The 15,939-nt window shown below is 37.1% G+C and overlaps 1 protein-coding gene across 1 annotated transcript in view; it reads left to right on the top strand.

Moving 5' to 3' along the window:
• The first annotated feature begins 1,440 nt into the window (after window positions 1-1,440).
• Window positions 1,441-15,939, top strand: part of arhgef1a (Rho guanine nucleotide exchange factor (GEF) 1a) — a 40,423-nt gene continuing 25,924 nt past the window's right edge. The window contains exons 1-2 of the mRNA XM_056264230.1: window positions 1,441-1,689; window positions 8,259-8,421. Of these exons, the coding sequence (XP_056120205.1) occupies window positions 1,627-1,689; window positions 8,259-8,421 (226 nt within the window). The 5' untranslated portion in view covers window positions 1,441-1,626. The remainder of the gene's footprint in view (window positions 1,690-8,258; window positions 8,422-15,939) is intronic.

Here is a 15,939-nt window from a genome sequence, read left to right as displayed (position 1 = left end):
TTTCAGTAGAAAAATGAGTGTTTGGTGACGGATGATTTCTGTGACCCAATCTCTGCTCATAGACTCTTCTGTTCCACATCCAGATTAAGACTATTATGTAAGTCTGAGTCCCAGTCAGTATTGTTTGGCGAATCCAAAATGTCTCGATGGGACGGTACATCTGTTGAAAGATTTGACCTGCTTTAATCTTGCTTTAATCTGCCGAGAGATTTGACTAGCTTTTAAACCATGCAGCATTGTTAAAAAAGAAAAAAGAAAACACCAGAGCAACCAGTCTTTTGCACGCTTGTACTGTATGAATGTGTCCATATAAACCCAAAACCTTGCCGCCCACTGTAAACTTTCCAGGCTCCCCTCATAACCCAGCCAAAGTACACTGTTGGCATGGCGACAGATGTGGCCAAGGCGGGAAAAGAATCTCCCCTCCTCTCCCCTCGGCTCTCTTCTCAAAAGAAAATGTCCACCATTTACCTTCTTTCCCGGTACAAAGAGGTGCATGCAGAGCCACTAAAATACTGCAGCATTTAGAAATAGATACATGGTTTTCAATGAAGTTATAGGTTGTAACTAAATGTCTTTAGCATTTTTAAATACCAACTAACCATAATACCATAATAATAACCATAATAAATTAACTCTAATTCTGACTATCTATATCTTTTCATTTTCATTTGAAGTATAACTGGTCTGATTTTACTCATGGGTGCTTTTTGGCTGTAGACCACAAGCTTTCCGAGCATTAGTCTTAGTTCCTTCTAGATCTCTGAGAAATGCTGAATAGGTGTTGGTGCTAAAGTTGACGTCATTGTTTGAAAGAGTTCAGCCACAGAGACTGAGTTTTCATTGCTGTTGTTTCACTATAGACATCATGACAGATGGTGGCATCTATTGTATTTAAACGACAATAGTCAATCGTTTTTTTGTATTATTATTATTTTACATATCAGATAAATGTTTAAGCATTAATAAATTGCATTCTCAAGCTAAATTAATACATTTTATAATATGTAGGGATATGGCTTCATTCTGCCTCCAGAAAGGTAAGTTTGCCTTTTAATTTGACATTGCATGACTTGTGCTCAAGGGGGTTGACTTTATGAATGGAACAAAACAGATTTAAGGAGAGAGATATAGACGTTCACTTCTTGAATAAAATAAAAAGGAATCTTTTTTCTTGATTAGTAGAAATATTTCAAATATGGCATCATTTTTCTTTTTTTACACACACACACACAGGAGAGACTCAAATAAGCCCTATACCAGCAGTTTATTAACCACATATTATTACATATTATGTTCATCTATGCAGTCTAGAATTACAGTGAGTGTTTTAATAAGAATAGAGGGGGTCTGGGATAGTCATTTTGCACTTCCTGAACGAGGCAACACCGTTTCACTGAAGGGGAGGGGAGGAGAGAGAGAGACAGAGAGAGAGAGGAAAAGCGTATTTCTCTCGAAGTTGCACTGCGCTTCTCTGTGAATGTCTCCTGCCTGTTAAAACGCTGCTATTACACATGCTCGGGACCAAAAGGAACTTTTATCTTAATTAATGGGATATACATGTGATTTTGCCGTAGGCTACGAGGATTAGTTTTTCGTTGAACTAAAGACGTTTAAAATATCGCAATGTCTCGAGTAGCGGATCTGTCGAAACTTCGCCAGGAAAGGATGAGAGAGATCAGTCAGCGGGTAAGTGCAATGACGCGTGTTTTAACCAGCTTATCGCAAGAATTAAAACAATTTAGACGCTATGTTTGAATTGTTCACTTCAATGTTCGTCATCTCATCATGGTTTAGGGATTTTAGCGCGTACACGGACTATAACATTGACTAGAAATAATCGGTTTTGAAAAGTATGCTGTAAGTCTTTTCAGTTCGTTCAATCCAAATTTATTTATGTATTTTCATAATACATTGTGTTCCAAAGCAAAGAAACACTACTTCAGAAAAGCTCTGAGTGTGTTTTGGGATAATAAAAATACATTAGCTATTAACCTAGAGGTTGTGTAAACGTGGGCAGGGAAATACAGTAATTTGCACTTAAATCCTCTTATGTCCTCTTCCTCATCATTATAGAATGAGGGTTAAAGGGCCATACAGACTAAAATGTTAACGTTGCTGTTGTTTGACAATGAATAATGTTTTCCAGGACTGTAAGTTTATGGCTTGTATTCAGTGTGATGTCATTGGTATGATGCAAAGGCAACACAGCTGATCTGAAGCTGCTTATGCAGGTACATTTACACAGGAATTACAGGTGTTGAAATTAATGTCTTCATAATGAGATTATGGATATAGAAACTTGAATTATAAACTTTACGGCTGTTATGATGCTGAATTTCATTTACACAGGAGCAAAGCAGTGTCACCTTTACTATGGGTTAAGGTGGATACTTTACTACAACTTTAATGTGGAATTTCGTATGTACACATAATTTGGAGCAACACAGATCCTCCTCATAGCAGTTTTAACTCTGATGTGTAGAGACATCTTGAGTAAAAGGTTGTATATTGGTTTTTGGCATTGGATATGCACCTTTTTTTGTCCAGTTATTAGCTTCAGCATGAGTTTGAGTTGTGTAGGTGTTACTGAGTGGGAATGTTGAACAACAGACTGTGTGTGTGCGCGCACAGAGAAACATTCAAGAGAAAGAGAGCCAAAAGAGAGGTTGCCATAGAAATAGCACTCAGTTAAAGCATCAATTCCAGGTTCAGGTCCGAAGGCAAGATTTTTTTAAATAGTGAGATGTGTTTTTGCTCACACATAAGCACACAACCTCTCATCACCTCTTCTTCTAAGGTCAAAGGTTAGATTTCAGTTTGATAAATTTAAAAGTAACCGAGAGCAGCTTCCAAGTCAAGGTCTAGTTTGATTGGCCGTGTGTTTAACTTGTTCTGCAGAGATTTATTGATATAATTGTCCGATCTTGGTCAGTTTTTAGCCTTTAAAGGCACACTATGTAAGAATTTTGGATCAAAATATCCAAAAACCACTAAAACAATGTTATATATTTTGTTGATTTGTGTATTTGTATTATCCCGAATGTTTCTAAGAATGCTTGAATCCAGAGAAATACGCAGTTTAAACCAGGACACGGACAGTGTCCGATCTTTGCCTATCAATGACATCATACCCGCGTTACACTTGATTTCCGATTTTATTTTGTAAAAATACCAAACATCTGTTTGGATACATTAATCGACAGAAAACGAATCATTGTTATACAGCTCAACACAGTTAGTCTTTTTGTTTAAATCTCGTTTTCTTGATTTACCGTGAGTACCATATTTACTATGCCTAATATCAATCTAGCTCACTGCAGTGTGCAACATGTGTCTCATATAGTAGCCGCCGAGCGAACGCACAGAGTAGCATTATAACAACTTTCATCACACTCAAATGTATCTAATATGATAAAACAGCGCTGCGTTACCCCACATATGCATGACCGGAAGAAGCGGAAGCGTTCTGCAGCATAATAAAAGCTCCACTCCTCTCGAGCTTTCGTTCCGCTCCACCGGCTTTCATTACGTTAATAAATCTTTAATACATTACCGGTCATCCATGAATATGATTTCTGCCCGAGTCCTGTCGTATTCTCCACTTGCTGTAGAGGTGAAGACAAGAACTCCCAAGATTCCACGAAATCAAGCTACACCTTTGTTTTGAATAAACGACCTCTAGTGGCGAAAAATTACATAGTGTGCCTTTAACAACTACTTGGCCCATAAACAGGAGTTATATAGACATTGGATATTGAAAGAATCCATATCCGTCGACTGCTACTTTCCTCTGTCTGCACTGTAGTGGAAATTGCTTTCTTATGAAATGTTTGCAAAGAATGTCAATGTCAACTAATCAGTCATGGTTCCCCATAGGCCAGCTATATCCAGGCCATCAGGCCACAGCAGACTGAACTAAATCTGGAGCTGGGACTATTAGAACTGGAGCACCAACATTAAGTACTGTCAATCTCAGCCCATTTCCTTGATAGGAGATGACTCCAAACTTTAGACAAGCTCCCTGAACCTAGAAAACAATGTGCTTGGGGCACATACCGCTCATGCTTTTGTACAGAAAGCTTGATTCAATGTCAACTTTCAAGTGAACTATAACCACAGAGGTTGTTTTCATTTTGCAGGCACAGTTACATTTCATTAGCCTGACATTATTTTTATAAACACAGACTTGGAAATGTTGGCTGCTCCTAGAGTGTGCCTCTGTATTTTTCTGATATATAGAGTCATACTCAAGTTTATTTAAAAAAAAAAAAGTGTCACTTTATCTTCACAAACCCCACCCTGGCTACATGCTTTGTTCTCCGATTTAGCATGAACTATTGCAACTTCCCAAATCTGCAGAGATGATCGCACATACACGTAACAAACAATGCAGAAGCATCCTGGAAATTCTGGTTATGGACAAACTAGGTCAATTTAGAATTGCTAATTTGATAGCAACGTCCTGCAGGTTATTGGACTGCTACACACTAACACACTAAACATTTTTTTATAATACATTTTCTGTTGCTTACTTCCAATTCATGTCCGTGTTCCTATGGCAACCTTTACTCATGCCTCCTGCTGATTAGAAAGAGGAAGTGCTCTCTCATTATTTCCTGCTTTGCATGTCAACAGAGAGGCCGATTTTTTGAATAAGCAAACCCAAAACAGGACCTTAGCGTCTCTATTTTCAGAGGTGAAAATATATGAGACATCTTATTATAAAATGTATGAAATCTAAAAATATTTTACCAAGGACCACAGACCCTCTAACATCCAACATGGCCATTTTTCGGCTTTTGTTTATTCCGAAATATCTTAAGAATTATGTTGACATTTCAAATTAATTTTTAAAATTGTTTGTATGGACATTTATCTTTCTCTTTCCTTAATTTTCCAATTAACTCATCAAATCATAAAATATGTATAAAAGAGGAAGATGATCAGCCAGGGCCATGTAGAGCTTCTAGTAAAATGCTGACTAGCATATTAACCAACACCAGCTGCTGGTCAAAGCTTTTATAATCAAGAAAAATGACTCTAGAAGCACACAGATCAAAACCTTTTTTTAGGTAAAACTGAGTTTACAGAGTTGCACTGTTAATTGTGCAAAATGGATGCCTGGACTTATTCAATTTACCTAATTTAAAGCTGCAGTGTGTTTTTTTTTTTTAGCTGTAAATGCCATATAATTACTCTGGAGCCAATGGAAAATGATTTCATGTCAATGCTGATTGGCCGATGGCACAACAAGAACAAACACAGTCCTAAACTCTAGCAAATATCCTGTCAGCGAATGAGCTGTGACGTCAAAGGCAGCAGACAGGAACATATAATGCGTAAATAGTTCATTATATTATGGAGGATGTTTTGCTAGTGACTGTTCAAAGTGTAAAATGGCTCTGCTGGTTTGCTGTTCAGTCAGTAGACTGAGGAAAAAATGGCAGCTTGCGTATAGCTTTCTCCAGGTAGCTTTCTGGGTTCGTGCTCGTCATATTGTTATTGTTTACTAAAACTGAAACTAAAATAAGTATTTGTGTACTTGAAACAAAGCTGATATAAAATATAAATATTAGAACTTGAAATTAAAAATCTTTAATAAAAATTTGAAATGTTGCATTGGCAGCTAACGGAATGCCATAAATGTAAAGTGAAAAAGTACTAAGGTTAAGAAAACTGAAATAAAAATAAATGAAAGACTGTGGCAAACAGGGCGGGCAGAGAGCCGTGGGAATGGAGCGAGGCGTGATTCCTGGACTTTACGTTGTGTTTTGTTTATGTTTGTGTGGCAGTCGTCTGTGAGGTGCTGCCGCTTTACTTTCGTTTTGTTATTTGTGTTTATTTTTGGATTAAAGTAACGTTGAAGAACGTTCGCCAGTTCCCGCCTCCTTCTTCCTTTAACTACAGACAAATGAAAAATATATTTAAAAAATCAACAACTAATAAACACGACAAAAGCACATAACAAAATTACTCGATTTAAATGAAAACGAAAAAATATAAAAATAAATGCTAACATAAAACATAAATAAATACTATAATCGTATATAAATACTCAAATAACACTGGTACACTAATTTTGACTAAATCATTTTTGAAACCTTTTTTATTGTATACGGTGCCATATAAATTACATTGATTGGTCTGGACAAACACAAATAAACCCCCTTTTCCTCTCCCTTTCTTTTATTACACATTATTTTAAATATAATCAACCTCTCAATAGTCGCAGTTGTTCCTTTATTTTATCCATTTGTTTGTTTATTACTCAAGCTAGTTGCACTCAAACTCTCCTTTTTCCCTCTCCAGTTAAAATCCCAAAACTGAGGGGACGTTTACACAACAACAATGTACTAAAAATGGAAAAGTGTGTCCGTAGCTTTTTTTTTATGTACAGACGATAGTATTGTCAAAACGATCACCATTCACACGTATATCTGTGAAAAGGATTAAAAACGCTGTATTATTCATGCCAGGCCAGTATTTGGCGATGTCACGGTTTTCACAAATTCACGTTTTTGCTGTTTACATGGAGACGATAACGCTATCGTTTTCAAAAACGCGCACTTTTAAACTCGTTTTCAAAAGTTTGCGTTTTCAGGGCCCCAAAACGCCGTTGTCGTGTACATGAATGGCCAAAACACAAAAAAAAGTTCCCCGTTTTCGTGTAAACAGTCCCTGAGGGTTTTTAAAGGGTTTTTAAAGACTTCCCACTAACATGCCTCCACTAATTAGTAGGGGAGACACTTAGCTCACGAGACGAGACACAGAATTGGGTTTACGAGAAGGAGACGAGACAAGATTTTTGCACAGTATTTTTAAGAAATCCTCAATGACAAAATTTGTGACTGGAAAAATAGTCTGCAGGTGCATTTTGAAATGTTTTAACTAATCGTCTTGCAATGAATGTCATTTCAGTTCTGCTCTCTGAGTACGAATTATCATATGCATTGAAAGGCAACAATATACAAGCACTGTAAAAGTTTTTTCAACAAACTCAGCTGACTGGCTTCTTTACAACTACCACCCTAAGATGGGTTTGATATTGGGAGACAGGCTATTGTATGTAGCATAATTTGCGCGCATCAGGGAGCTCGCGTTTTACTTCCGCTTTTGAATTCGCAATCTCACGTACTCTTTGTTTAGGGAGTGGCGGTGTTGAGCGCTCATTCTACAAGATAAGACATTTATCAGACGCTTATTTTAGGCTCTGTTGCACAACGAATCCTCCACCATGGTCTTGTCAGTCATCTCGCTTTACATGATCAGTGAAATGTGATTCCTGCTGCACTTTGTTTGACTCTGTAGCTCGTGATGGATGAGCAGAGCAGACGTTTACAATAGTTTACAATTAAAGCAATCGTTTTGCAACTGCGTTAAATGTTTTTTTATTTCTTAAAAGAAAAGCAAAACGACAGTGGAGGTAATGTAATGTAAACGTGGCAGTGGCATATTCTATGCTAATTTCACCCTTACGCTCCGTCATGTCGATATCGCAAAACAGCTTTTCACCTCGACGAGAAATCTTGTCACATTTTAATATCGTCACGATTCACAACCCTACTAATTAGCTCAACCCACATCAATTAACCTATTAGCAGATTGTATGTCAAAAAGGACCTTCAGGGGGCCAAAGAGAGGACAAAATAATGGCCAAAATCTGAAGAAAAAATATCAAACTAGGCATGACGTACCTAACAAAGACAAACAAATAGATAAAGTTATTGTATCAGAAAGAGAGCCATTGTTTGCTTAAACCAAATGAGCGACTTTTTATAGTGGAGAGTTGATTGGGTTCATTTGTCTTTTCCCTAAAGGCTGATAAGCAAAGATTAGCTTTTTCAATGAAAACCAGTTCACAGGCATGAATGTGCTGTGTGTGTTTTCATGATAAAATCTTTTACCAAGGAATACAGACCTTCTAGACATTCAATATGGCTATTGTTCGGCTTAACTTTCTTCCGAAATGGTGTTGCAAGTTCTCTTTTGAGTTGGTTGTTTCCCTGTTCGTGAACTCGGTCTGTACCAGTTCGGCAGATGAATTGGTTACACAATAGAAACTGAGCTGCAATAGTGTCATCATTGTCTTTTTTTGTGAGTGTTGATTGTTCTTTGACCAGCTCAAAGTTGTTGTTGTTTTTCGTACTATGATACTAGGCAAATTTTACTCTGGTGGAGATGATTTAAATGTATATTTATATATATTATGACACCATGCATGATTAATTTATTTTGAGTTTTTGTGTTCTGGTTAGAATAAGGAGAAGGAACGCATGAGGGAGCGGGAGAGAGAAGCCAGAGAGCGAGAGGCACGCTACAGTAATGGCCACCTCTTCAACTCTCTCACCGTGTCTGGGACGACACTCTGCTCGGCCTGCAACAAGAGCATCACCGCTAAGGAGGCCCTCAGTTGCCCTAGTGAGTCACACAGACAAACATCACACTCAAAACCCACAAACTTCACCAATATGATCAAAATAAGTTAAATACAACATTTTGCAAGTTGTAGATATTTTGTAAATTCGATTTTTACAGTTTCTGTGGAAAATATTAGTGGTGTTTGTTCATCAACTCAATGATAGAATCATTGGCAATGTAAGTTTATTTAACATGTCGCTATGCAGTTGCTAGGGTGTTCTGGGTGGTATTAGCATGTTGCTATGTAGTTGCTAGGGTGTTCTGGGTAGCTTTTGCTAGGGTGTTGATAGGTCTCGCACAAGTCTAAAGGCTCCGATATACTCACGGCAAGGTTGTTCGTTCTTCGTTTAGGGGTAAAAAGAAGTTTGACCAGTGGTATACTGTTAGCCAACATCCTGACATCACCCACACTGATGAGAGCGGTGTTTAGATTAATATGTAAATATGTGCTGCATGCTTTCCTCTATGTGGATGTTTGCCCCAGGTCTCCAATTTAGCACTCCAGTCAAGTTGTGTCACGTTTATTTATATAGCACGTTGTACAATAGATTGCTTTAAAGCAAGCAGCTTTACAGTACTAAACCTAAAAAACAGTGTTGCTTTCAATTCTAATTAAAACTTAATTTTCTACTATAAAGCAGATCTCCAGGGTGTTCATGTTTTTACTCACGTCTGACCTCAATGGACTAAACTGAAGAAATGAACTGGAGAAGATTTCCACATCAAAGAAGGCAGAGCCAAAGAGCACACCTACCTATTACATAGTTGACACGGACCAATGGTAGTACGAAGGTGTTTACCAGCCAGAGTAAACTTTTCCAGCAAACTTTTTATCGTTCATCAGCTGGATAAAATCTTTCTGAAAATGATTCCAACGATATCGTTTCTCTGTGCCGTTATCGTTATAGCTGTGGTGTGAACTCTGCTATTCCTTAATATTGAGAACGATTTTAGAACTAGATTTTAGATTGTTATCGTCCTTGGTGTGAATGGACCTTAAGAAGCCAATCCTCAAGTATCTATGATATTAAGGTTTCTGTTCTCCCTTCAACGCAAATCTATTGGATATTTTTATATACTTTTAGCATGTTGATATGCGGTTACTGAAGGCCCCGATACAGTTCAAACAAAATCAGGCCAAAACGAAAGTTAATTTTGGGTGTTCGAAGAAAATGGGAGTTTGCGGAAATGTTCGCTATGGCAGGTAAACACTTTCAAACTACCATTAGTCCATGCCAATTATGTAATAGGTAGGTGTGCTCTGAGGCTCCGCCTTCTTTGACTTGGAAATCTTCCCTTGGTTAATTTCTTCTGTTCAGTTCCTTTGAGGTCGGACATCCGTGAGTAAAAACATGAACACACTGGAGAGCCACTTTATAGTATAAAATGGAGTTATAATTCTAATTGAAAGAGATACTGATACGTGGAAGTATAGAACAAAACAAAACACCGGTCACAAATTCTAAGTCTAAAATGAGAATTTTTAAAGAGAAATGTCGGAGCAGCTTGAGTTTGTTGCCTAGCCTTATTTGTTTGAACTGTGAGAGGCATCTATTCTCACCTAAGCTTAAGACACAAATATATCTGATTATTTTTCACTACTTTCATCATCCGCCTGATGAAATTCATGTCAAAAGAAATCAAAACACTTAACAGCTTACCTCTTCCAAACTAGCTAATTTATAGAATGTATCTTTCATGCAGGACAAACTCATGTATGATAAGTAATTAACCTGTTACTTATTGTTGGGGATCTGAACAAACCCTTAATGACAAGTATTAAACATAAGTATGATCGGTGGTAATTGTGATTAGACAGACACTTGACGAGTTCACAGTTACATACAATTAGAGGGAGTAAAGTTTAATGCGTATTGTGCTGTCCGGGGGAGGGCTCCAAGCCTCGAACCCAGAGTACTCCCACCCCGTATGTAAATGGTTAGGACTAGACGTGTGGAGAAGGGGTGGTGGAGGGATGCTGCTAAACTGTCAACGAATTGAGGTGAGACTGCTACACCTCTTATCATTGATTTCTGAGTGCTCTCCACTCGTGTTAATTATCTGAACGTGCTCCTCCCGAACTTTGTTAATGAAACATCATTAATGATTATGAGTAGTACAGTACAGTATAAACGCAGTACCATTCTTAATTAATGTTTGCTTACGTCCTCTGTGGAAGAAAACCCCATGAATAAATGTTTCTGACGAAATGCTATGGAGCTTGTTTGTGATCTTGCCAATCACAACGCTAACCTCAGTCAGCCGCTTACCTCAGTCCTTCCAATTGATTTTTCCTGCTTTCTTCCCCCATCTCAACTTCCCCACTTTCTTTCCATGATTGTCTCCAGATTCAGAACTTTAAGCTCAAGATTTACATCATGTATATGCCTTTTTATTACTTACAAGCCACACCTGTCTACCCATTCCCACATCCCTCTTTCACACTACATCTGTGCTGTAGCCCTCAACTGCTGTTTTTTGTCCTATTATGTGGTGAAGTGGAGAGTATGTGGAATATTTTTAGAGGCTGGTCTACTGCTACATGCCAAGATAACACACACACACACACACATCTTAAACTTGGCGGTCTGGATAGTTTCTTTCTGTAGAAACAGCCCTGCAATGGAAAGCATTTTTGCACATTTAACCACATCCATATTATATATATATATATATATATATATATATATATATATATATATATATATAGGTCCTTCTCAAAAAATTAGCATATTGTGATAAAGTTCATTATTTTCCATAATGTAATGATAAAAATTAAACTTTCATATATTTTAGATTCATTACACACCAACTGACATATTTCAGGTCTTTTATTGTTTTAATACTGATGATTTTGACATACAGCTCATGAAAACCCAAAATTCCTGTCTCAAAAAATTAGCATATTTCATCCGACCAATAAAAGAAGTGTTTTTAATACAAAAAAAAAAAGTCAACCATCAAATAATTATGTTCAGTTATGCACTCAATAGTCAATACTTGGTCGGGAATCCTTTTGCAGAAATGACTGCTTCAATGCGGCGTGGCATGGAGGCAATCAGCCTGTGGCACTGCTGAGGTGTTATGGAGGCCCAGGATGCTTCGATAGCGGCCTTAAGCTCATCCAGAGTGTTGGGTCTTGCGTCTCTCAACTTTCTCTTCACAATATCCCACAGATTCTCTATGGGGTTCAGGTCAGGAGAGTTGGCAGGCCAATTGAGCACAGTAATACCATGGTCAGTAAACCATTTACCAGTGGTTTTGGCACTGTGAGCAGGTGCCAGGTCGTGCTGAAAAATGAAATCTTCATCTCCATAAAGCTTTTCAGCAGATGGAAGCATGAAGTGCTCCAAAATCTCCTGATAGCTAGCTGCATTGACCCTGCCCTTGATAAAACACAGTGCACCAACACCACCAGCAGCACCCAGACCATCACTGACTGTGGGTACTTGACACTGGACTTCAGGCATTTTGGCATTTCCTTCTCCCCAGTCTTCCTCCAGACTCTGGCACCTTGATTTCCGAATGACATGCAAAACTGAGCAACAGTCCAGTGCTGCTTCTCTGTAGCCCAGGTCAGGCGCTTCTGCCGTTGTTTCTGGTTCAAAAGTGGCTTGACCTGGGGAATGCGGCACCTGTAGCCCATTTCCTGCACACGGCTGTGCACGGTGGCTCTGGATGTTTCTACTCCAGACTCAGTCCACTGCTTCCGCAGGTCCCCCAAGGTCTGGAATCGGTCCTTCTCCACAATCTTCCTCAGGGTCCGGTCACCTCTTCTCGTTGTGCAGCGTTTTTTGCCACACTTTTTCCTTCCCACAGACTTTCCACTGAGGTGCCTTGATACAGCACTCTGGGAACAGCCTATTTGTTCAGAAATTTCTTTCTGTCTTACCCTCTTGCTTGAGGGTGTCAATGATGGCCTTCTGGACAGCAGTCAGGTCGGCAGTCTTACCCATGATTGCGGTTTTGAGTAATGAAACAGGCTGGGAGTTTTTAAAAGCCTCAGGAATCTTTTGCAGGTGTTTAGAGTTAATTAGTTGATTCAGATGATTAGGTTAATAGCTCGTTTAGAGACCCTTTTCATGATATGCTAATTTTTTGAGACAGGAATTTTGGGTTTTCATGAGCTGTATGCCAAAATCATCAGGATTAAAACAATAAAAGACCTGAAATATTTCAGATGGTGTGCAATGAATCTAAAATATATGAAAGTTTAATTTTTATCATTACATTATGGAAAATAATGAATTTTATCACAATATGCTAATTTTTTTAGAAGGACCTGTATATATATATATATATATATATATATACAGTATATATACATGTATTTTAAAATAAATGATGAAATACACACAAATGGCATTTCACGACATCCATTCTCTCTCTCACACACACACACACACACACACACACACACACACACACACACACACACACACACACACACACACACACACACACACACACACACACACACTTGAACGACTCCTTTAAGTACATTTACATATGAATGCTGGCATACTCTCACACCCTTTCCTGTTTTGTTGTGCTCATCTTTCAATTCTTGTTCTCTGTTTTGCTATTGTTTTCAACTTCTTCCTTATTTTGTCATCAAGATCAGATTTAAAGACCAGACAGTACGAGCCTCTCATCGATGATCAGCTTTGTGCTCGGCTGCTCTGGTCTGAGCTCCGGTATTGATTGCTCTCTCTCTCTTGCTGTGTATCGAGGCTGGAACTACATGTTTAACACCCACACAGGCTCTTAGTGCAAAGGCCTTACGAACCGAACACCTTTGAGTGGGAGATTAGATTTAAACTAGATCCTACAGTGGATTAGATAAAAAATGTATATAAGATGCTGTTTTATTTTGTTTCGCAGATGAATAAGATGCATTGAATGGGATGTGAATGTGCAAATTTATTTTTTTAAAGTGAACTTAAGTTGCCCAAATGAGTAGCAGATTAGTCAGTCATATGGAAGCATTGCATAAGGCTGGTATCAGATGTACGTGCCAGCATGGCATGTACAGTATAGAGGTGTGTATCTTCACTTGCCTCACGATTTTGAAACGATTAGATTATTAGATTATAAAACGATTCTCGATGCAACACAATACATCTTTTCCTCCAATTGTTTTACTAGTAATAATTACTATATTAATAATCACAATATTGCTCTTTTTGTTATTTTATCATTGTTGTAAAAAAATAAGAACAAAGATCCAAATATAATATTAGAAAGAAACAAATTAAATAAACGGTGCTTTACTTTACTTTTTAATTTTACATCTAAACAGAAGCATGCAAGTAAGAAAAACAAATAATCAAATGCAAAAATAATCACAGCATGGTATTTATTACAAATTAATTGTTTATTATTAAAGCTACAAAAGTAGTTCAGTCAAGAGCAGTGAGTGAATATGGAAGCAAATAAGAGACATAACTATTTGAAATTTAACAGCCACTAAATACTTAGTTTTAAAAAAAATTATTTTGAAAAACATTTATCTGAATTTATTTGCTCTGAATTCACCCCTTTGAAATTATTTTACTTTGGAAACCATGTATCTGAATTTATTTGTTTCGAATTTACCTCTGAAATTTAAATAGGCCTATGAAAATTCTTTTTTCCATTTTAAAAACCTGAATTTCGATGAATATTTTTCAATGCTCACAAAAAAAAATAAACTTACAGAATTTCAGATAAAATAGATTCAGGTTGATCAAATTTGAATTGCTCAAATTCAGATTTCAAATTCGACTGCTCAAATTCAGATCGAAAAATTCAAGTTAAATATTCATATGGTAACATCCGGGCTAACCAGGATAGGCCCCGCCCACACCGAGGGGGGAAACAAAAGTCCATTGACTTTGCATTGCGAGAGGCTGCCTCCTTGTCATTTATGACTTATAACAAAAGACAGAAAAACGCATAAAAGATGCTGTGTGACAAGGTATACAACAAACAATCTAAAAAAAAACAGAAATACATTTGTATAAGCTTCCGAACCGTAGAAGCCAGCCTTTAAGGAGACAAAAGTAGATAAGAGGCAATAAGAAGCATCAGCAGGAAGAATGGGTAAATTGAATATATCTCCTCTTCTCAGGTTCACATAGTGTGGTGAAATAAGCAATCGACATGGTTAAAATTATGAATGTTTTTTTACAATATCATGTCGCGTTCCTGTGGGTGTAGTTCTCAGAGTAGTTCGAGAAGTAGTTGCGCTCTTTATCAATTGATCCACTTTTATGTCCTGAAACAAACCGTTTTTTGGGGTCGAGTCGGTCGACAGCTTATAAAAAAATATTTTGGGGTTATTTAGCTTGTTTGGTGTTCACCTTGTCTCACAACAGCTTTTAGACATTGTTTTGTTTTTTGTTATAAGTCATAAATGACAAGGAGGCAGCCTCTCGCAAATTGCAAAGTCAATGGAGACGGTTGGATTGTTTTCCCCCCGGTGTGGGCGGGGCCTATCCTGGTTAGCCCGGATGTTACCATGTGAATATTTAACTTGAATTTTTCGATCTGAATTTGAGATCTGAATTTGAGCAATCCAAATTTTATCAACCTAAATCTATTTTATCTGAAATTCTGTAAGTTGATTTTTTTTGTATCTGAATTTGTGAGCATTGAAAAATATTCATCGAAATTCAGGTTTTTAAAATGGAAATCAAGAATTTTCATAGGCCTATTTAAATTTCAGAGGTGAATTCGAAAAAAATAAATTCAGATACATGGTTTCCAAAGTAAAATAATTTCAAAGAGGTGAATTCAGAGCAAATAAATTCAGATAAATGTTTTTCAAAATAAAAGTATTCAGTGGCTGTTAAATTTCAAATAGTTATGTCTCTTATTTGCTTCCATTGTGAATCCCTATTTTCTTATATTGTTTGATTAACATTAACACAGGTTTATTATATTAAGACCTAATGCATGGTTATATAATGTTAGATGTTTTTCCCCAACTGTTAACCAAATGTTCACTTAATACATAACAAATTATGTTTATGTGAATACTTCCCAAGACGGATATTTTGAAGAAGACTTACTGTAATCATGTGTATATCTGACCGATTATATTCCACAGCTCTAGTACAATACATAAGATATTGCGTTCAAAAACAGCTGGAAAGAGCGCAAAAGAATGGAACAGAATGCAGAATTATCAAAGTGTTTTATGAAATATTTTTATTCTGATATGGCTTTTAAAAAACAAAACACTGAGACACATACATATATATAAAATGAAATTTATTCCTGTAATGACAAAGTTGAATTTTCATCAACCATTACTCCAGTCTTCAGTGTCACATGATCCTTCAGAAATCATTCTAATAAGCCAATTTGGTGCTCAAGAAACATATTTTATTATTATCAATATTGAAAACAGTTGTGCTGCTTTTTTTGTGTGTGTGAAAAGCATGAGACATTTTTTTTCTTTTAAATTGTGACCTTAGGTGAAGTCTCCTTCTTAGATTTGTCATAGTGATCTTAACACTGTCTGTGTTCAGA

The sequence above is a fragment of the Rhinichthys klamathensis genome, unplaced genomic scaffold (genome assembly GCF_029890125.1).
Source record: "Rhinichthys klamathensis goyatoka isolate OS25496 unplaced genomic scaffold, OSU_Roscu_1.1 h1tg000217l_1, whole genome shotgun sequence".
Classification (NCBI taxonomy): domain Eukaryota; kingdom Metazoa; phylum Chordata; class Actinopteri; order Cypriniformes; family Leuciscidae; genus Rhinichthys; species Rhinichthys klamathensis.
Note: the sequence above shows the minus strand (reverse complement) of the source record. Positions and strands in the feature narration are given on the sequence as shown.